Source organism: Osmia bicornis, chromosome 10 (genome assembly GCF_907164935.1).
Source record: "Osmia bicornis bicornis chromosome 10, iOsmBic2.1, whole genome shotgun sequence".
Classification (NCBI taxonomy): Eukaryota; Metazoa; Arthropoda; class Insecta; order Hymenoptera; family Megachilidae; genus Osmia; species Osmia bicornis.
Window position 1 is genome coordinate 5,425,877 of NC_060225.1, and position 23,603 is coordinate 5,449,479.

The 23,603-nt window shown below is 39.4% G+C and overlaps 1 protein-coding gene across 1 annotated transcript in view; it reads right to left on the minus strand.

Annotated features, from left to right (window-relative positions):
* LOC114877216 (prominin-like protein) overlaps positions 1 to 22,633 on the minus strand; it is a 29,034-nt gene extending 6,401 nt beyond the window's left edge. Inside the window, 15 exon segments of the mRNA XM_046287490.1 lie at positions 215 to 336; positions 412 to 570; positions 639 to 1,194; positions 1,268 to 1,483; positions 1,562 to 1,711; positions 1,779 to 2,074; positions 2,508 to 2,516; positions 2,943 to 2,966; positions 3,057 to 3,178; positions 3,609 to 3,961; positions 4,174 to 4,441; positions 21,962 to 22,292; positions 22,295 to 22,347; positions 22,350 to 22,470; positions 22,576 to 22,633. Coding sequence (XP_046143446.1) covers positions 215 to 336; positions 412 to 570; positions 639 to 1,194; positions 1,268 to 1,483; positions 1,562 to 1,711; positions 1,779 to 2,074; positions 2,508 to 2,516; positions 2,943 to 2,966; positions 3,057 to 3,178; positions 3,609 to 3,961; positions 4,174 to 4,441; positions 21,962 to 22,292; positions 22,295 to 22,347; positions 22,350 to 22,392 — 2,702 coding nt within the window. The 5' untranslated portion in view covers positions 22,393 to 22,470; positions 22,576 to 22,633.
* Positions 22,634 to 23,603: the final 970 nt, after the last annotated feature.

Below are 23,603 nucleotides of genomic sequence, written 5' to 3' on the forward strand. Positions count from 1 at the left end.
TCTCTAAGTTATATATTCATCATTCTTGTTTCATTCATGATTTTCTTTAATTCAATCAAATGAATGATAATGAATAACCCTGGCTTCACACCAAAAGGGAGATTGATATCTTGATGGTCGACATGCATCAGGTATTTAATTATAAATTGAAAACATATAATAGCGTTTAATCTATCGATCGGGTTTAATTGTTATTAAAATATCAGAAACTTACGCTTCGACTAGAGGTCCTGGATAAGGGTCTGATTTTTGATACAGCGCGCTCAGTTTCACGCAGAGTACTATGGTTGGAATGAAGAGGATCAAACACCATCCAACACTCGCCCAGAAACCATTCTGCATATCAAGGAATATAATAAAATATTACATATTAAAAAATCTATCCTTGCATTTCATTTCATTGACACTCACGAATGGATCTAAGATCCTGTTACAGCCTGCGACCAAAGTGGCATTGTAAGCGTTTGAAACAGGAGCGCAACTTCCAATGTGAAACAAAGCGTGATCGATTACACGCTCGAGGAAGTCATCGACTTGACGAAGAAAAGCGTTTCCAAACTTAGTTGCTAGCTGCAATAAAGATAAAAATAATGATAAGAGTATTTATTACTAATTAAGCTAAGACAAAGAAGACGTACATCTTGCACGTATTCTGGCCCGTCTTTGTTCAGGAACTGCTGCGCTTTCGTAACTTCGTCAACGAGGTCATGAATTGCCTCCGCCATCGAGCTATGATTGAACTTTATCTTCTCCTCGAGAGCGAGAGCCTTCGTGGCTAACTGTTCGCTAAGCGTCGACATCGGCACCACTAGATCTCTGTGATAATGTTCCAGATTCATCGCATTTTTCTCCAGACTGTCCCGAATGTCGTCCTGTCCTTCCGGTAATTTGGCTGAGACCTCCCACAGCTGCCTTGCCAAATGTTCCAGATTGATGTTGGTAATATTGTCGGCAAGGATCTCAGCATATTGATAAAATTTAATATCGCTCAGACCGCTTTGGGCGAGATCGTTCAGCTTTGACTTGGCGCTCTCCGTGAGGATTACTACACCTGGCGACAAACTAATTTTACGACGTAACTGTTGAATAGTGTTGTTGATATCATAACGACCAGCGTATTCGCGCAACGAGTTCGGGTCAAAGAGATTGTTCAGCTTCAGAACCCGGTACAATGGTTCGTTTCGATGGCAATTTCTGTGATAAGAAAATAAAATCAATCATGTATTTTCAATTTTTCAACGCAACACTTTCATCCTGGAACACTTACGTGACAATGTAACTCATGTTTATATCAATATTCGGATTCTGCGGGTAGAGTATCTTCTTCACCTGGACAATTTCATCGACCAGAGCGAACATCCTGTTGTCCTGAGGATTCTTCAAAGGTTCGCAAATCGCTCGCTGAACGAGAACACCGGTGACCATGTGCGCTACGGTGATCACCATTAGGACGCTGGTTAAAAGGAAAATAATCCAGACAGCCCTAAAAATAAATGGCGCTAAGTAAAACCATCTGCTGTGTTACTTCATGACCTTTCATTTATCTGTCCCAGAGGCTTACATCATGAGGAATCGTGCTCCTGAACCTTTATTACAGCAGTCGTCCCCGTAACCATCTGGACGTTTCCCACAAATTCCACAGAAGAGACCGAAAGTCAGACACATTAAAACGGTTAACAGAATTCCTGATATTCCAAGGCCCAGATAATACCTGGAAGAAAAGGAATTGTATTAGAAAAGAATTATCAGTTTTAATTTCAGATCACTTATTGATTTACCTGTACGGTGAATACTGATCAATATGCGTTCGAGCATAATCCAGATGCTTCATGTAAACTCTATCAATATCGACGTTTATCCTGTCGATAAGCATCGTCATGTTGTTCGCCAGGTTCTTGGAAAAGTTTCCGGTTATATCTATGCTAGCACTGACCACAGGGATGGTCTGATTCACCGCGTGCTGAATATCCTTTTGTATCTTCAGGAACGATTCTTTACCTTGGCTCACTTCCGACACGATGTTACCTTTCATCAGCATGGTAATGTTGTGCAAGGCCGAGGTGACGTTTGGTAACTGAAAGAATCACATTGACAACGGTTAATGAAAATTATCGAGGCGATGAACGATCATATCTATCGGTGAAAAGAGTAACAATTATTATGCTTGAATACTAAATAAAAAGAAAAAAGAAGAGTTGAAGTTTGAAAGTGTCAGAATACAAAGAGTGCTTGGTTGAAAGTAAAGTGTTTGATAAGTTTAGATGAGAAATAAATAAGTGATCTATAAAATTGTGCACTTTATTCGAACGTGCTAAGTAAAACAAGTGTCGCTGTTAAAATATATTTAAAAAAATAATCGCAACTTTTCTGTCCCTAATCATTTATGGAACTAAACATTGGACAGTTCGAACGTCACACTCAACAAAGATTTGTCCAATGAACGACACACACATATGGAACGATACACAGAATCGGAGATTTACATGCTTTTAGAGCTTACAACTTACAGACTGAAGCTATTGTGGCAAGCATGGAATCAGACAAATTGATACAGTGATTTTGCTTGCAAAATCAATGATTGCACAGTCATAAGATTAAAAGAAGAAATTTATATTAAGACAGAGAGACCTTAGGGTGTTAAAAAAACACCCGTATCACCCTATCCTCGATTACTTTTATGATCTTCGATAAGCTGAAATAAAGTTAGCGTGATATTTAAAGGAAAAATCAAAGATTTCATTTGTTTTCATTGAATTTCAAACGTAAAGCAATCTTTCAAAGCGTTCCTTTTTATTCCCCAATATCTAAATCTGTCGGCCAAGTGATTCATCCGTCTGAAAAGCAACTCTCCTCGCGGTACTATGCAAAAAATAAGCAACAATAAAACAGAAATAAGCGGAAAAGTTGAATTAGCATGGTCCAGGGTAATAATAAACTCATACCTTCGGAAAATATCGGTCCATGTACTGCATGCGTGTAAAACAGAAAGCAGATTAACGTCTCTGAATGAACGATCGCGGACGTTGGATAGAAAGAGGCAAACGAAAAGATGTTACCTTGTCGAAGTCCACTTGAACGGACATTTGATTCACTTTGTAGTCGTTCAACACCTGTTTGCAATGCTGGGTCTTGCAAGCTGCGAGCGTGTGAAGCAAATTATTTTTAACACCTCGTACAACTGCAAGAAGCAAATCAATTTTACTATTCCTGCTTTTCTACGCTAGTGGAATTCATTCTGGACACTTAAATTTCGCATTTATTCAAATTATTTAATATATAATCATTGTTTTATAATTTTAGTAAATCAGTAAAAATTACAATTTCAACACATCAAAGGAGGTAGAAAAAGAAAATTAATATTTCGTTGAATAACCCTTTCAAACAAAAATAATAACACAGTTTAGATTTCTTTAAATTAAAATTTTAAAAACCTTTACAAACCAAATCATGTGAAAATATTAATTATAAACATTATACAAAATATTGCGGTATACATTTACTACACAAATATGAAATAAAAGAACATTTTTATGCAAAGTGTTCAGAATTAATTCAACTATTTCATCCCCTTTCTTTCCATAATAAGACTACTTTGCTCGATTCTGTACCATTGTCCAGCTCACTGGCGTTCGTCCTCAGATCCCTAGTGATTATATGCATGGTCTTAAGATCCTCCTTGATGGACTCCAATCCAGCCACAATGTCGCTGAGATTAGTAAGAGAGACAGCATGAGAATATTCTGCGAGCTGTTCGGTAACGATTCTGCCGCTCGCTTGAAGTATGTTGTCCAAATTAATTTCAAGCTCGTCGAAATTAGTCATCAGAAGATTATTGATCTCTTTCTTGGTGGTGCTCAGGTACAGTTTCACGTCCTTCAAGCTGGTTTTCACGTTGCTAGGAAGTTCCTTGATGCCATCCTGCATGTACTCGTTCGTCACAAACGCGCAGACAACGCCGAACCTGTAATTTGCATCGAATGCACTACCTCCGTATCGTTGGAATAAATCGATCTCCTTTTTCTCTCCCGAGAAACCGATCGTCGAGGGAACGATTTATTCGCGACAAATATTCTTCGAGATTGCTTTCAGAAGAAGAACTGAAGAAGACTATCGTTCTAGTTTTCGAACGAGGTTCCTTTTTCTCTTCGTTCGTTGATATTCAATTATACTTACAATATAATAGTAGCTACTGCTATCAGCACCATGCTGAGCAACACCTTTCTACAATGATCGTGTTTCTTGTCGAACGGCTGGCTTCTGGCACCGCAGTGACCGGCGCATCTGCAGCAACAAAAGAACAAACCCACGCATGGTAAAATCGCCGCCAAAAGGAGACCAACGAAAGCTAGACCAGCTAAACCACCGTAATGGGTCACGATGATCCTCCATTCGGACAAACTGTACCGAAACGTTGGCGTTTGATTTTCAACGGTGAACATCCCTGCAACAAACGAAACCATTGGTAAGAATGAAAAATTTTTATTAATTTTCATTTTTTAACACCCGTTGATTGCGATCAGTCCTCTAATTTTTTCATTTGAATACAAGACTTGCTAATGAACCAGGTGAAAGAGAAGTATAACTGTGAAAGGAAAGAAAAGAAACGCAGAGTGGAAGAGTATTATTTTCCATCTGCAGCCCCGATAACGCTTTTTGGGGCGAGAACAGAGCGGGGGAAACGAGGACACGGTCGGATGTAGAGCGTAGGTCAGGAAGGGTTGCCAGGTCGAAGGGTGAACGTAACGGGGACAGAGGAGGGAAATTTATTTCCTAGTTGGTCCTGGGAAAAATGGATCAAACGTCGATGACCGGTCGGGTCGGATTAAGACCCCAGCTGGACCGGCTGCATTGATTTTTCGATGCATCGTCGCTGCGTTGTTCTTACAGAACCGCCAGCAAACAAGCAGACTGTTTTGAAATTTTATAATTAATCAAAGGTCACAGCTTTTGATGACGATTTTTTCATCGTGTCCGAAAGGAGATCAAACTGTGAAGAGAGGAATGAAAAACTGAGGCCACTGGCAATCTACGAACAGAGGGTCAGAGGTAGTTAACGATAGTCAGTGATAATAGCCGGCAGAAAGATCGTCGTTAACGCTTTTATATGCCAGTTTGAAACGAGGGAACGAGTAGAGAGGTGCTGATGTTTGCGATGCATCCCGGTGGAACAGTCGACGACACGTATTTCCCGTTGGAAAATGAACGAAGATTTCACTTTTGTAATTAAAATAAATTTGTTTGCGTACGAATATCACGAAAGAGTGACCTTATTTCTCGTAAATTTTCAGAAAAAATTTATTTCCATTCAAGTATCACGAGGGTGATCTTATTTTTACTTTCATTTATACGTATTTTAATTGCATCTTTTCAAAAGAATCTTCATTACTTAACAAATTGCATGGCAATATAAAAAGGTTCAACTTTCATAAATGATATCATTCGAGGGTGATAAATGGGAGGGTAGAGAAAAAGGTAAAAGATAAAATGCTTGTAAGCAGAAATATTCGCTATCTTGAAAGTTATTACGGTACTGATAAGCGAATGGAGCACGTAAATTATGATATTTCGTGTCTGAATATTTTTTCTTGAGAGAAAAAAATGATATAATAATTCTGGTTATTCTTGATTCTGCATTGAAATTCTACAAGGATACGCTTTGAAAAATAGATACAGGCGATGTTATGGAAGAGGCTAAGACCGAAACCCATGGCAGGGTATTAGCATAATCGTGCTAGAGGTCAATGACTGGGAAATCGATCGAAACCCTGGACGACAGTGAGTCTGTTGCACCGGTGCAACGAGCGCTCACCTGACTGTAATGCCCTTCTTTAATTATTCAAAGGGTTTTCTTCTGACTCAACTTCTTTCACCTGTGTTCCTCATATACACCACGGAATATTCAACCATTGGAATTTAAACATTGTTGTATATTATATTGTTGAGTTAATTAACACGTTGAACGCCACAGTATTAAAGCTCTAATTACTAAGAATAGTAATAATTGATTTTCAAATTAATTTCACATTATTTGTACCATAGTAATATTATTTAAAATAATCGTTTTCTTTTAATTATTTCAAATTGCGGAGCCGGCCACCGGTGACCCCCATGGCGTTCAACGTGTTAAACAAGATAAAGGCAAAAATTAATCTATTATTTTTTTCTAAGAACGTCTCAGTTTCCAAACCGTTTATGGAAACAACGTTTTGAATTAAAAGACAATAATAAAGTATAATTTTTAATTTAGCAGAAGAAGTCTAATCAAAGACGAGAAAATAATAATTTTCAAACTTCCCGTTATTGCTATTTTTAACTCGTTGCTCGAATTTTTTCTGTTTTCACGGTGCACCTGACGCATCCTGCGCTGCGGTGCAATGTAACCGTGGCTTTGTAACACGAGAAAACCTCGACCTCTGTGCTCAGCCGATTTCCGGTTTGCCACGATGCAAGAGGATTTAACAGACCACGTTCGCGGAAGATGATCTCCATTCTGATGTAACGCTCGAATGATTAAACGATTCGCGGAGCTCTGTAATTAGAAACCTAATACACGACTATCCGAGTAAATTTTTCTTTTAATTACCAAAGTTTTTTCCCAACTTTACAGCTAGATTTTCCAATAGAAGATAAGATCGCTTGGTGATCGATAAAAGGAAAAACGATTTTAAGACGAACCTTCTACCTTGTAATCCCAATGGAAACGTTCGCTATTACCGTAATGAAGAAATCCATTAGCTTCTCGCACGGTAAATATTGGTATATCGAATATTCCGATTGAATATCTCAACCCGTCCGCTCGCGGATGCGCGATGATATCGATTTATTAGCTCGGTTGAAATAATTCTTGGCTGAACGAAGACGTCGCGTCGATAGAAATGAAATTCATGCTTCTATCAAACGTATCGATAACTTGAAAATTCTCCCAAAAAAAAGAAACGATAAAAGGATCTGCATAATTTGTAACCCGAGTTTTCCCTTCGGTTCGCTTCTCCAGCGTTCGCCAGACACACATCTCATTATTCCCGAGGGCAAAGTGTTCCGTGCTTTCCAGCCCGACTAAAAAACCCGAAGACACCTCCACTTCTAGTCTTGTCACGCAGCTTTCACCCCTTTTGTTTCCTTTCCGCCGTCGTCGGCGAAACGAAATAATTAACCGTGCCAGGATTTGCAGGCTGAACGAATGAATTTCAAATTTCAGAAGTTAAATGTAGAAAGAGAAATTATTTATTCGAAAAAGCGAAGTAACACCGTTGGTTAAAAGGTACTTCGAATAGAGTCGTTTCGCTGGACGAATACGAGACGGATTCTTAAGAGGTGAGAATTAACGCGATACCCAGAGGACACGCTGAGACGTCCCGAACTTCCGGTGCATTGTCGAAAAAGGAAACGCGATGCCAGAACGTGGAGGCACGTTCGAGCGATTACCGGCTCCCTGGGGTGCTTCGAAAAGGAAAGCAGAACGAAAGGAGACTCTTGATTTAAACGATCGAATTTTTCTATGAGATCTTCTCGAATTTATGCAACAGGGATCTTTCAAAGAAGCGTGATGCATAAAAATAAAAAATAAAAGGGTGTACTCGTATCACAGAAGCCTGTGAAGCTTGACGGGAAGTGCTACAAGTATTGCATAGCTTTGTAAGATGATAAATCTCGGCATTGTTTAATGTTATCTATAATCTGTTGAAGATATTACGTGTATTATTTTACGCTTGTAAATTAATCCAGCCACTTCCTGCGTTTGTTCACCGAGACGCTATTAAATGAAAACGAAGCTGCATTAATGAAATCGCAGATAAGAAATAGATTCAAAGAACAGAAATATAAAAATCGTCGTTCAAAGTAGAAAATGCAAATAATAATTAGCGAACAGTTGATAGGTCGCGTACGGTACTTAACGCTTAGCACAATGATAAGTCAGAGGTTGTTGAAAATGAGGTCCTACGGAATACGGCTTTCTCCTGTTAGGAGGATAAAATCATCCGAGGTCGTACCGGTAATCGTGGCCATTTAGTTATGTCCTTCTAGAAGGAATATGCGAACGCTTAGAAAGTCATTAACGCTTCCCACACGATTCTAATGCTTGCACAATGCGGTTTGCAAACTCTGATACCGATGAATGTAACGAGATATATGCACTAAACACGTGGAATATAATGCATACCTGGCGTGTGTAACGTTATCTGTTCATCGCACTTCCTTCGAAAGTTTCTATTACGAATATAATGCTCTGATATAATTCAACGGTGTTACGTATCAGGCGGTAGGTAAAAATTGCGCGGGAGAAATTCTTATTTAGCAATAAATCGACGAAAAGAAACCTGGCTTATTTTGCTATATTTTTACAGTTATTACTGAGATTGAATATTATTTTCTGTATCTAATATTACACTCTTGTTTTTATCCTAAAATAAGAATATAATACAATGCATTTCTTGAAATTCGGATGACGGACCATGGAGAGAGGCCCGGGACTGCGCGGCGGACCATGGAGAGAGCCACGATTTTAATTCAATTTTGATTTAATAATAACGACACTATTATTATACTATATTTTCTACTTTTTGAGGGAAAGGTTCGATCATTATACAGTGATCAATACACGTCAGTCAAACATTCGTGAAATTAATCGCATAACGGGGTGGCTGTTGTTGAAGTGTCGTGGGCGTGGAATATATAGCAATTTTCGCTGTGCACAATCGATCCTTGGCCGCAGGGTGTATATATTTCACCCTCGCGACGCAGTATTTCGAGGACGCCTTGGTGCGTACCCGCCCTCGCTATTTTTATTTCCCTTACTCTTACGGATGTATTTTTTTTTTTTATTTCCATTCAAGACCGCGCGTGCCCGCCACCGTCCCTCGGGATCGTTAATTTCTCGAGAGTGCCGTTAGGATCCTGCAGAAGCCCGGGTACACGGGACTTTCTGATTCATCCGTAGCTCGCAGGTGATCTCATCGTCTGCTCGACCCCGGTCGACTTCACCTTTTCCTTTTTACCTGTACGTGTAACAGAAGGGGAACTGTTTCCGGTGGAATAACGTTCGGCTGTGGTTTATGCCTTTCCTCGGTGACTTTTCTGGTCTCGTTTCGGTGACGCAACCGCGAATTGTTTTCGCGGTAAAAAATTCATCTTAGATTTCATTCGAGAGGCTGAACCAACGTTTCCTCGGCTAAAGTTATTTACATATCCTGTAACGGTACTCGGAGGAGCCGAATTCGGACGAAAAAGCGAAGTTCGTTTAATCGTGGCAAGGATCGACGAAACACGTTCGACTTCGCTCGATTTTAATATTTATGACGCCCATGAGTGGCTCCCGGTGTTCCATTGTCGTGGAAGCGGCAGTGCACGGTTGCATTCTCTCCGATACAAAAGGAAGCGTAATGAGAGGGATCAAAGAACGGAGAAAGGAGAAAAAAAGTGCTACGCGTAAGCGAGGCGAAGATGGTACGAGGCGAGAGACAGAGAGAAACGGTAGATACCGAGAGGAGATGCAACGAGTGCAGGTGCAGTTGCAACGCTGCAGCCTCGACGGTGTCCCAGAAATGCGACTGTCACTGTGCCACGCATTGTCCCCGGGTTTTAACGGGTCGAAAAGCAGCTTTCATTTCGACCTGGCTGGGAAAAATTTAGCGATAAAACGAAGCTCCTCTTTCAGACTCCATTAGACAATGCCTTCGAGTTAATTGCTTCCCCGTATTCGAATCATTCGCCCTCGCTGTCTGCCGTTTTCGTGATAGGCCCACTTGGTCGACGATAAGAGAAGCGATAAATAGAAATTTCTGACAAGAAAATGATTAAAGAAAGTCGCAACTTTATCGTTGAGAAAAGAACACTTCGTTGCACGCGGTCGGCATCTGCAACGATGCAATTTCGAACTGCACCCGCGATGCATTATTTGAGGAAGATAAAAGCCTCGCCGAATCTAATCTCTGCAGCTCAAGAAACTTTCCACTATCGGAGCAGTTATTTTCTTTCGAACATGCGGCATCTTGAAAAAGCAAGGCGAGTGAAAGAAACTTAACGAGAAAGAAGTTCCTCCACGTTCGATGGAACAAATAAAAGGCAACTGAAGAAGAAGAAAAAAGAAGAATAAGGCGTAATGTCATTTGGGAAATATTTCTACACGGTATTTATGTGTTGCGCATCGAAGTGGCTAGTATCTCTCCACTTGTCCCTAATTACTTTAACGACCAATGTCCCGAGTGGAAAGTTAATTTCGCGGTGTAATCGTAGCGGGTAACTGCAACGACCATGATGCACCTCATTGCAGACAGACGTCATTACGGTGCAGTTGCGTATGCACCGAAATGCATCGTCTACGAATAATTCTCATTCGGTGGAAAGTCTCTCCTGGAAATGGGTCGAATCTTATTCGCAAGAATTATCAGAAATTTCTACTATTCGAAGTAACGAACGTATCAAATTAAAATACGAGACTCTTAATGATATCAGTGACCGGATGCTTCGTCGAAGTTTTAAACGGAACCACACTCGGCCTCGTTATTCATCGTTCGTTCCTAGCACGAGCCCGCACCTAACAGCAGAAACTCTTCGTGACTCGTGCATCGGGGAATGTCGGTCGCTTAATTGCTAGCCGAGTGTTAATTGAGCCTTCCCGTAAGCTTATTCGGGAGTTGGCCCGTGCTCAAGAAAAAAAAAAAAATATATATATATCTCGTTTGAGAGTTTCCTGCAGAGGTTGATGGACTTTCAACTTCGACCGAGATGTTTCATATTTAAAGAACTTTCAGAAAAATAATTAAAATAATTGAAAACCGGTAGCCGTTCGCGAACGAACCGAGCGATTTTATAATACGAAAGAATTATTCTTTATTCGAAAACTTCTCTGTCCTCGGATCGTTCATTTCTCGGGAATATCTGTGATGCGTTGAACCGCGGAAGCAGAATTATTCCGGGAATAAAACCAGAGGAATTAAATCGCGGAAAATTTCAGCTGGAATTCCTCCGCTGGTTATGACTTCGCTGGATTCATTCGAGTCGCCCGCGAACGGAATTTCCGGGGACGAAAAGAAAATAGAAAAATTCACCCGGTGGATTCATTGTCAGAGATCGAGACGAAGAAAACTCGATTTTACTAACGGAAAGAGCTCGAATTATCCATGGATGAAAAATGGAAATAAAATTAGCGATAACGAAATTTCTACCCGTGAATCGTTTCGAATCAAAGGAAGATAAAAATGAAGGATAGACCTTCTTCAACAGCGATTATTGCGATTTCTCGTTGGCAGTCGCGAAGGCAACGTGCCAACTGCAACGCTATTCACCTGCGGTCGTTAAAACGGTGTTATCATTGCACCGCCACATAATTGTTCGCGAACACTTGAAAAAGCATAGCCACCGTGAAACCACAATTTTCTTGCCGAACAATGAAACCACTTTTACGATACTCCGTGGAGACAGAATCTGGATGGAAGATTAGAAAATTTCGAAACTAACATAAATTTAACGTAGAAAATATTTTATAGTTCTAACAAGTAAAATAGAACGCTCGAAGATTAGAAATAACACAGGCATGCGATGAAAAAAATACAAGGGAATTGATAGCTGAACTTTATGTATTTTTTGGTGCTGATTTAAAAAAAAAAATAATGATAAATTTCTTTTAAGTCACATTTTCTTGAAAAATTCAATTTTATTTGGATTTTTATGAACATTTACCATAAAAATGAATTTCTTTCTGTAACACCTCCCCGTCGCAAATTAGTTAATTTGCAAATTAATTAAAACGGTTGATTTGCTGAAAAATCAATTTGCCTCACCAAGAATCGATTTATTTATTTTACATAGAATTCCTTTTCAAATAGGATTTTAGCAAAAATATCGATATCGATTTTACAAAAAATCCTGACGTGATAGAAAAAAATGGAGGTCAGTTTCAAAATCAGTACACCAAATACTTCTCTTGTATTTTTAAAAAACTACAATTTCGCAGGCCTCTGTAATTTTCCTCTTCAAACTAAATGCATCTAAACATCCGGCAAAAACAGACCGCAAATCGCACACGTCATTTCCACTTCTGATAACTGGTTTTGGTATTTCCAATCACGATTAAATTTAAAGTAAACTTGAATAAAGTGTGAACGGCAAGAGAATTCCCAGTTTCTTCCGGCATTCAGAGAAATTCGTAATTGATTTAACTTGCGCGCACGATGCCCGCCACGTGCACATGCACCGCGGTGCAGGTGCATGCACCGTAAGCGAACGAAACGTGTTCGCACGAGTGACATAAATATTTATGTTGAATTTAATTGCGAGACTGACCTGACAAACAAGGCTCCTCTGATTTTCTATACTTCACTGGACGAATGTTAAAAATCGTGAAATCTATTGCATTTGATTGCATATTAGATCACGCGTTCATTGATCGCGTTTCCAAGCGACAATCGTAAAGCTGTCGTTTCAATTGTTCGATACGATTCCTCGTGAAACGAGATTGTTCTTCCGTAGGCTTCGCGAGGCGTTATCGAACACCGATAAATCATGCATTAAAATTAACGAGTGCACGCTCGAACGGCATGCAGAATTAGCTTCGATCTAATTGGGACCGAGCGTAGGAAGAACGTTCGGTCTCTTTTATTTTTATACTCCTCATTCACTCCGATTGCGACGAACGAACGCAGTTTCATTTGTAACCTATCGACCGCAGAAAAGTTCTGGAAAAATAGTAATTAACGATAACGAAAGTTTCTACATCTGTTGAAAAGGGTGAACAATTTAGAAGATTAGTTTACTACTCGAAAGTTTAACGAGTTATGTTCGTTCAATGAAACGAGCGCGATTCAGGGTTGAAGAATACGAGTAATTTGATAAAATAATTACACTTTCTCAGCGTTATAAATAGCTGACACAGATATTTGATGTTGGACAAGGACGAGTGTACGAGCTAGTATGAAAGTGGTTAATTATAATCAATCTCTTCTATTCAGAAATTCTTTCCCGAGTGTTTCTATTTTTAAGGTGACACCTTTGAATGCCTCTAGAAATATTGCACAATTCTCTAGGGACATTGCAGTTGAAATAAACAATCTATAAAAACGGTAACAGAATTCTATCGTAAATTTTCCTTTCACTCTGTACCTACTTCGCATCAATGAATCATTGCTTGAAATAAATAAATCTTACGTGTACCATGAAATATTTAACTATAAATAAGAGATAATTAACCCTTCAACAGCCGGAGTCAATCGTGACTCAATCTTACGAAACAAGGATATTTAAATCCGGGCTCTCTCCATGGTCCGTCATGGAAATCTTCGAATTTTTATATCTCGAAAACGAAGTCGCAGATTGCAAAATGGTAGATAACCTTATACCGGTAATACCAATTGTTATCATTATTCTTTAAAAAAAAAAAAGTAGATTGCAAAATGGTAGAGGAACTTTTAACGTAAAAGAAGATGAATAAAAGCTGCAGCTTATCGACATGGAAAGAACTCGTAAATTACTGCTAAGTCTCGGCAAGTTTTCTACAAACGGCGAGAACAATGCCGGACAAATTTATGGATCCCATTCGGGGGGTGGGTCGACTCATCCCTTCGGGTTTTACGATAGCAGAGCAGCTCGTATTCGTCGTTTCAGCAGAACTCGATCCAGAATAAGAAATGCACACGAGTTTGAATAAAAACTAGCGGCTGCGAACCGGATTGCCGTTGAACCACCCCATATAAGGCGCACCCTCAACCAGGGGCGGACTGAGATTTAAATTTCTACCGGGAGATCCGGGCCCTGAATTTCATTAATCAGATCCCAAATTTCTATAAATTCACCGGGAACGAATCAACATTTATTTTTATTATTCCATCATCAAAAGAAAGGGTTACCTGGTGATTCGTCCTTTCGCTTATTCGCATTCGCGTCTCAGCTATCCTTCAGCATGCACTTGGTGCACACAATGGCAGGAAATTAATACATCGTAGACGAGGGAACACCAGCGTGTCCTTGCATAAAGATAAGCTTATTTGAACAAGAATATTCCGAGAAACACAATGTCAGATAAAAATGCATCTACTCTGTGCTTTGAAGAATCTTCGCTAATTTCAACCAGAGATAAGGTGATTTCTTAAAGCTAGCAACTAATTGCCGTCAGATAAACGTATCGTTAAATGACGAAGGTTCTTAAACCTGTTATCGTTTGATGAAGATTATTAAGATCACTGGAATTACGTCAAGTCACATTGCCGTTATGTTATTAAAAGATTTTGTTGGTATCACGCGTTTATGATTACATTAGGTGCATTGTTTATTTAGAAGGAAAGATACCTAACCAGGTGAATATTTCTTTCCTCGATTTATCACCAGACATGTTGAAATAATCTGGAACCTTGGAGCTTTGAAAAGGGAATGTCCTCGAGCCTTCCGCTCCATAGAGTTCTGCTTGTGCAAGCGAAAGAAAGGGCAAAGAGGATGAGCCAAGGGGTGCACGACTAAACACCCTGCAGATTAAAGCGCACAGTCCTTGCTAAAACGATTCGTTACTTTTTTTTCCAACAACACCTTTCGCCTCTATGAATACACCCCGTTAGTAATTTACTCCGGAGAATTAATCGTTTCTATGAAAAAACATTCGCGAGAGTCTTTGATCATAGGAGAAATAATTAAGCGAATATTAAACCTTCCAATTTACAAAGAGTTCTATTATTTTTCCTTTCGTTTGGAAGATTCTCTTTTGATATCCTTTTCTTTTTTTCTTTCAATCTATAAGCCGGAAGGAGAAATATCCGTGTGCTTGAAAAGCTCTATCAAAGAATTCAAGGTTCTTCAAACAAACTTGAACCCTGACTGAAAGAAAAGCTCGACGCGCACGCTTTCACGCTTGTCTCCCTTTTCTCTATTTGTCGGCTGTACATCCGTGCATGCTGAAATAATCAGCAACCCTTCTCCTTTCAAAGAGATCGTCCTCGAGACTTCTGCCATGCAGAACTCGCCGAGGAAAGAAGGAAGGAGAGAAACGAAGGATGAGAGAGACAGAGGGATATCTTCTTTATGGATGAATCTCTATGGTAATTTAAACGGTCGGTACAGTCCGGACAGAGAATTATTTTTCAAACTGTTTATATTACTCCCGGACGAGTAGTGTAATTCTAATTCTATACTCCTCGAAGTTTCTGAACGGAAAATTCCGGAGAAAAGCAATTTCGAGGTTCGTCGTTCATCTGGAAGCCTGTACGGCTTGCAATTTCTCCGGCGCAATCTTACGGTGTGTATCGAGCTCGTTTACGAGACGAATTTATGGGGATGAGTGAAAAACACCGGCGACGGGACAGATTCTACCTCGTACATTCAGCGAAATTTCTATTTTCCATAGGGGAAAAAATAGAGGATCAAACTCGGCGTTGTTGCGACGTAGACGTGAAAGAAAAATGCGACGATGAAAAAACACCGGAGAAACAATGGGTCCTCCAGACGAGCAGAGAAATTTGTGAAAATGTCCGGGGAAAAATCTTGGTAAATGTAGAATGTACAAATGAGAAAATAAATACTGGAAATCCTATAATAAAATAAGGAAAAATAAATGCTATTGTACCCAGCTTCATTTCTTTTGTGATACATAAATGGTAATATAAATTGCACTGGCTTCAAATCAGTGCAACGAATTTTGTTTATAGAATAGCGATTGCGAGAAGTGTCATTTGATCGTTGGTGCCTTATGACTCTTACGATCTCAGTCTTTTTACAGGGCTGGTCCTGAGATTTCGGGAGTCCGAGCTCAAATAAAATTTATAAAATTAACATTAAAGCTTGTATAACTAATTTAGATTTGCATTTAAATTCTTGCATTTTTAGACGCAAAATCGACTCATGGGGGCTTGGGACCTTGGGGGCCTAGGCCCAGGGTTGGCCATGTACTTTTATTAAAATATCCCATAATATCCAACAGAATCAGTAAAGGAATACAAATGCGAATGAATGGATGACTCAGCAGCGAGACTTGAATTATCAAAAAGATTCCTGTAGATATTCGGAATATTAATTAACGATCGTATCTCATTTAAGAGGTAACAAATCTCGAATACGAGTACCAAGTATCTTGATGTAAACAGAATTTTTTAAGATGGGCAAATCTTGCATTTTGCAAGATTTCGAATTCAATGGATGAAAATCGAGCGTTTGATGGTCGAATGATTCGATGATTAAAGAACGCAAGTTGGTAAGTAACCGAGCGAGCAAACGAGTAAGTGTCCAAAGAAAAACACCGGCAATAAAGACAATGGTCTTAATAAAGATAGTCAGAGCGTAACTTGTTCCCCTGGTCTGCGGTTGCATCGGTCGCAGCTGTCGGCAACGAAGACTTTACACGCTACTTATTTAATGAATGTCAGAATACGTGAGCGAGTGGTTACAGAAGGGTGAAGGCACAATGGAAAACGTTCGCGTGGGTGTGAGCGAAACGGAGGGCAGAAAGTAACGATTCGAGAGTATGCTCGCCCTGTTGGAAGGTTCAATGGTAAAACCAACGAGTGCTGTTTTCCTTTGGCTGAGTCACGTTTGCACACGCGAGTGCCTTCCCTCCGTTTACCCCCTGTTAAATTCAATCAGAAAGCTGGTAAACTTCGAGCGAAATGTTTACAATAGCGCGAGAAACGTTTCACGGTCGACTGTGAGTTCGTTTCTGTGTAAAAAAAGAAAATTAGAAAATTGCAACAAAATCGATGCACATCTCACGCGAAGCAAGATGGCCATTTCGCAAGCTAAGGATTTTTTTTTTAAATAGAAATGCAAAAAAAATAGCAGTGTCGTTTAATCGGCGATTAAGAGGCGCGTTGAACCCCGGATTTGCAGCGGAGATTGCACCGACTGCAGCCGAGGGGAAGGAGAAATGCATCGCGGACACACGTGTGCAGTGTCGCGCATGCACCCGCTTGTATGCACCTGCGGAACACATGTTCTACACAGCTCGAAGAGGATGGGAACCGTCTCTGAACGGCGACAAAAATCTCCGACAACATCCGCGAAAGAAACTTCACGCCACTTTTATTTCGCAAGATTTATCTGTTGAAATCTTGCGGAAAATTGCATGTTTTCATATCTGAGCGTTGTTTTTCCTCCGTTTAATCGAGAACAAAGAGTCGTTCTCTTTCCATGAACGTGAAAGCTGGGTCAATCGTGACTCAAATTAACAAAATGAATCACATATTTCGATTAAAATTTCTTTATATCAATTATCATTGAAACCGTTCTTTTAATTTCCTTATCCGTAGTGTCGGTTTCCTATTAACATCGATGACATCAGTTCGAGCAATTCCTTTCTAACTTGATATCGATGTCGATTGCATATCGACGTTTTTTTAGAAAGCAATATTTCATCCTATAAACCTATCCAACTTTATTTCGCCTAGCCTTTTATCACGGTTCTCTTTTTACCGAGCACATACGCCAAGTGTCACGTTTATTTACTGTTTATAGCACGAATGCGATTACACTCGACAGGGGTTGCAACGTAAAATGAAAATAGAACGGATCGATGGTGTTTTCAGCGGTAAACTCAGTGAACTTTCGTGGAACGACCGATTTCACCGGTGAAATTAAACAAAAAATAAATGCAGTTCGTTGAAAATATACTCGAATCAGAGTGACCTAAATAAGATAACCAATTAAAAAAAATTCTATTCAACATTTCAACGTCTATCTTTTATTCCTGACAGACGTAAGGAACGTTTTAATTGAATTCCGGAGCAATTGGTCGTCGAAAGAGGTCTCTCTGTCCGGTCCGCGCGACATTGAATTCAATTCCCAGCTTCGTCTAGCTCATTAACGTCCTTCTTCGTCTCTCGTGATATCAGCTTCGTCCTCTTCTATCCGCTTTTATTCGTGAAATCGTTCTAGTAAATCCCGTGAAAACGATGCTTCTCTATTAAATTGTCAGATACGTGTTTTCCACCCAAGTTCAATGCACCCGACGGCCGATCGAATCACGCGACTCTTGGCGGACTTTCGGAAAAATCGGTTTTTCGTTCGGGAAAGAGGTAATACCGTCGCCTCGCTGGTATTTCGTGTAAATGGAGAGAAAGAGGAATTTAATTTGCTCGCTGGCTACCTTTGCGGCAGAATGTTGTTCGATTCCAGATTACGGGTAAGTTTCGATACCGGCTGATTGGACTTTTTCAGCGGACGTGAAAAGGGATTCCGAGCTCGGTTTATTTTCATAGCAAACAGAAACTCCTCTTTTTTCCAGCTGTGATTAGAACAAAAGAATTCGGTTGCTCGAATTTTTAGGCGAGCCAGATTAAATTTTGCTTAACGAGCCGCGAACTCGTCGCGTTAATCAAAGATACTTTAAGTGAGAAAAATTAAAGAAAAAAGAAGAAAATAAATAATTTTATCAACGAAAGGGGAAACTTTGAAGCAGTTCCTTTCGCCGAGGGACTAATATAAATCAAACTTTCTCGACATGGATCTAAATTCAATTTAATTTCTACTCTGACCCGTCAGTCTTTTCAGAAGAACGAGTCGTAGAATGTTAATGCAGTTTCCATCGTAGCTGCACTGTTTGGACAGTATAAGCTGCAATTTACCTCGACTACATTGCACACGTAAACTTCTCGCCGGGGGTTTCATCGCGAACCCCTTCGTTTCCCAGTGTTCCGGTTCGTTCTGACCCCTCGAATCGCTTCTGTTCCCGACACTGCTCTAGCCAGAGTACATATTTACCAGTCCTTTCATTTGCATTCGAAAGATTATTTATTTTCTCCTTTACACAAGCATTTTCGTACTATCTACTTCCCTACGCATTGAGATTGCAATTATTGTTTATCCTCTTCTCAGTTTACTAGAATTCTATTTTGATCGTTATCGGTTATTCTTCATTGAGAAAGCGATCGTGTTTTCCCGTTAATTTCTTTTCCTTCTTATCGTCTTAATGACGATACCGTATCTTGTATGAAAATAACTAGCAGGTGGATTTGTTGATCCATGAACATTTGTTGATTCAATAAATTCTAACGCGAGTGCAACGAGAATTTTATCGTTTACTTTCTCGTCTGCATTCCATGGGGAATAATAAAAAGTGTTTAATATATTTTGTCAGGTAAAAATTGACGAGCCAAACTAATGGAATGTTTTGTATCTGTTTTGAAACAACGAGAATGAATCACGAGTACAAGTTTTCATGGGTTGTTTGTAAATTTTCCATCCAACTCGCTGAAATTCCTTAATTTTTCTACAGGCTGAAGTGTGGTTCACCTGATTGAAAGGCCAGGAATTTCATTAACCCGTTATTGAAGATAAACGGAGGCTACGAACGCTTGGTAAATTAAAATCGAAACAACGAGAGCCTGTAAACATCGTTAGAAGGGAAATCAGAATTGAAATACTATCGAATATTCCGATAAAGCTGTGGTTACGTTATATGAAAGAACAGTTTCAAGCTATTCATCGGAATATTAGTTTATCAGAAAACGTTTCCTGTGTAGCCGTTGCTGTAATTAAGTATGGGTCAGGGAAGAATTGACCTCCTCGCTATTTTAAAATTCTATAATTATAAAATTCTATAACTCTGAGGTTCTTAATTTCCAAATTTTGAAGTTCCAAACTTGCAAATTCTGAAATTCTAAGACTCTAAGATCCCTAATTTGCAAATTTGCAAATTCTAAAATTCTAAGATTAATTTTCCAAATTTGCAAAATCCAAAATTCTAAAACTCCAACACTCTAAATTTGCAAATTTGCAAATTCTGAAATCCTAAGACTAATTTTCCAAATTTGCAAAATCTAAAATCCTAAGACCCTAACGCTCTAAATTTGAAAATTTCAAAATTCTAAAATTCTAAGACTAATTTTCCAAATTTGCAAATTCTAAAATCCTAAGACCCTAATGCTCTAAATTTGCAAATTTCTAAATTCTAAAATTCTAAGACCCTAACGCTCTAAATTTGCAAGTTCTAAAATTCTAAGACTCTAATATTCCAAATTCTAAAACCCCAGCGCTCTATAAACAATGTTTCACCAACAGGCATTGCTATTATATAATTTGATTGAAATCTACCAGCCTAAGTCTTAAAGTCTCAAAAGAAAAGGAACGCGGCGACACTATTTCTTGCCTCATAAAACAATAACAGCTAATAAGACGCAATTGTTCGTGGTACGGAAGTAATAGAAGCATCTCGAACTGGCCAATGAAACTGCACATCCATCTGTCGCTACCAAAACGATGAAAGGTACATTCAGCTGAACTTACGAATAATATTTAATAAGAAAAACGAACAGTGATTCACTGTACAAATCGCTGTACACACAAGACCGATAAGAGGTGAAAGAACATAAAACATCAACGAGGAAATGAATCGTACGTCGTAAGTTAAAAAAACACTGGTCATGGACTACTAAGCAGAAAATCGGCTTCTTTCGCATTTATCTGGAAACGATTCGAGCGTGGATCCGCTCTCGTAATTTTCAGCGACTTTAAAAGCGAGTTGCGGCTTCCTGTCCGCCTAAATCTACACGCGAGTCCAGATTCTCTCTTACATTCGTGTAAAACTCTAATCGTTATCAAATCGCAACTCACTGTTCCAATATTAAGAAAAATTGAAATTTAAAAAAAATTGTTAAATTAAAAATTCTGTTACGGCAAATATTTAATTTGAATATATTTTAACACTTTGATAAACCTATATCGCATATTTAAAATTCTAAAGAATTTATCGCTTTATCAAACTATCTACTGATTAAAATCGTAAAACTATCGAATATAGTTATCCCAGTAATTCTATTTGTAATATAAAATTCCAAGAGGTATTAATCGCGTAAAATGTAAAAATTTGAAATTCAGGGCTCATTCGAGAGTAAGCGCGCGAAGCGTTAATCGATACTCGTTTGACTTCTCGCGGGCGAATCGAGGATCGATTGAGAACCACTGGGCCGTTGGCCGCAAAACGAACGGATCATCGACAGCTCTTCTTTCATTGTCAATGCTCTTCCGAATCGGAAGAAGGAGGGAAAGAATAAGATCGCGTATACGATATCGAAGAAGGAAACGGATAGAAAGAACGGAGACGAGCTTGTTGCAGACGTCAGGTCTGTTAGACGATGACGAACGCTCCGCTATCAACTTCCTGTTGGAATTGATATAGATGCACGAGCCCTGCTCCTACGTTCACGCGACGAAAGGGTCATTGATCCGGTTCGTTCAGCTAGTTATCGCGTTTTTTTATTCCCAATGACCGGTCGTTTTTCGCCTGGCAATCAGTAAACACAGCTGCTTTCCAAACTTTGATCAATCGTAAATTCTTATTTTAAGCGTTTAATACCCTACCATAGGAATGTTTTCGATCAAAAATTTATTCAAGTAATTAATTAATCTCTTATCACGGGATATTACGTACTCGACCATCGATGTTTAAATATGACGATAGATAGCAAATTCGGCATTAATTATTTATGATAAAAATTAGCAACTTGGAAATGATATATTCGCCAGCTGTGGGAATTAATAGGTTAACAAATGGCTTCCTACCGCGAAGGGTTAGGTTAATCACTGACGTAAGCGGGACACGATTCGTCTCGGAAAGTTTGGTACATTTTATGAATTATTTAGTAATTTTGTAAAAGAAAAGGGATAAAAGACGCATTTGTAAAAGCCTTTCCTTTTACCTTTCGGTAAGGCAGATTTTCATCGCACATATACATATAAAATGATCATTTATCGAAGTAATAAATGTTTAGTAAATATACGCAATATATGACAGGTTAAGGGGAAAGAAAATTACTAAATTTACTAATTACTTTACCGATGCAAAAATAACCCTTAAGAAAATGCTAAGTTAAAAGTAATTAATTCTTTCATTTTCTTGACAGCGATCTGTTTACCAACAAGGAGCCGGCCATTTTCGAGCGCGCGGTACAGGGCGTAACCAAGGCCGCGGAAAAAAGCTTGTCCCTAACCCTACTAAGGGCTCGCGCAACGTTCTATACGTGATACATGCATAAAAAAAATTTCAAACACTTACCTTCTGGGTAGGCTTGTTTGCTCTGCACGAAGTCGATGAACGCGTTGGTCACGTTGTACAGCTGGCCCATGCCCTTGGGGTTGAACTTCGTGGTGGCGTTGTATAGCAGCCCAGTCGTGTTAATCGTCGTGTAGTTGAGGGCCTGCAAGGCCATGATTCCGTTTAGCTGCCGGTCCAGATCCTCGCTGATCACACGCATCCGATTCGTTAACGTCTCTTGACAGGTAACTGGACACGACACGAGAAGAACAGAGAACAGAACGAGAATCGCGAATCCATGATACACCATGGCATTGAGCCGAGAACCGAACGAATAACGTGACACCATCATCTAGCGACTTGCCCCGGGGACGCGTCGCTACGGACTGATGGCTCGTCTAGTTCCAAGGCACGCGGAACCGAACCATCCCCACTTCGCCGCGCGCCGCCATATTGTCACCGAGCCCGTAGTCCTGATTCGCGCGTTCCTACCGTTCAACGACCTCGGCGAAAATAGATTTCTGTTTATTCTGCAAACAATTTTACTCGAGTTATTTAAATTGTATTTTACTGTGTCAGTGAACTGTAATAAATGATTTAAATATCGAATGTCTGAACTTTTAATAACTGTAAACCTTAAATGTAAATCCTGTTGTTCCTTGTCCAGTCGTTCCTTGTCGTTAGGACCGTAGTAAGTGAATAGCGGTACTAAAATTTTTTATTTCGATTTATTAGATTATTTAGTTTTATTACGTTGATTGAAGTTAATTCCACGGCTAACTATATTTCAATGGCTGAGAAATTTGATATGAATGTTTATAATTGTCATAAAAATTGATTATCGCGGACTCCTTCGATTGGCTGGGGTACCAGGAACGACTCAATCAGCACGCGGGATTTTCCCCGCTATTTTGAAATCGCGCGTCCTTGTTCCTGTAACGTGAAAGATTGCATTTTAATTAATCGCGATGCGACGACTGTTTTCGTGCAATAATCGCATCAGCGAAAGGAGCAGAAACAACAAATTAACGTGAGAATCGTGACGAAAGATGAGCAGCGTTTCTTGCGTCATTTAATTGACTTGATGCAATGATTCCACCAGATACTGTCTCGAGAAATTCTTGCGTTAAAGCATCCTGTTGTCTCTTATTTCCAGCTCGTTCTTTTAACCTGAAATTGAATATCATGTTAATAAAGAAGAATTTTAAGTGCTTCAAACTGATATTGAATTATACACGTTTAAAAGCGCGATTAAAATTAATTTAATAGGTAGCAAAATCTTAGATAGCAAATAGATAGTAATCTTGTTACAGTCCCGTAACTCTACTCGATAAAATGGTTGTAATCGATTCGATTAAACGAATTTAATCTCCTGTTTCTGATAAACGTAGCTGTATCATCGCATTCTACCAGAATTATAAAATCGTTTTAATCTAATCGATATCGATCTTTAGGTCAGTTTCGGTAGCTTAACAGATTCCAACTGTTAAGATGATTAACGATCCACCTGGCATACTTTCAAGGCATCGTTTCCACGTGCAACTGGTAGCAAAGTACAATGTCGCGTTTATTGAAAAACGAAGAATGAATTTCCAACGAAATATGGAAATCGATGCACCTGCAATTGCCTCTTTTTATCCGTGTCACTCGATACCAGTCTGCT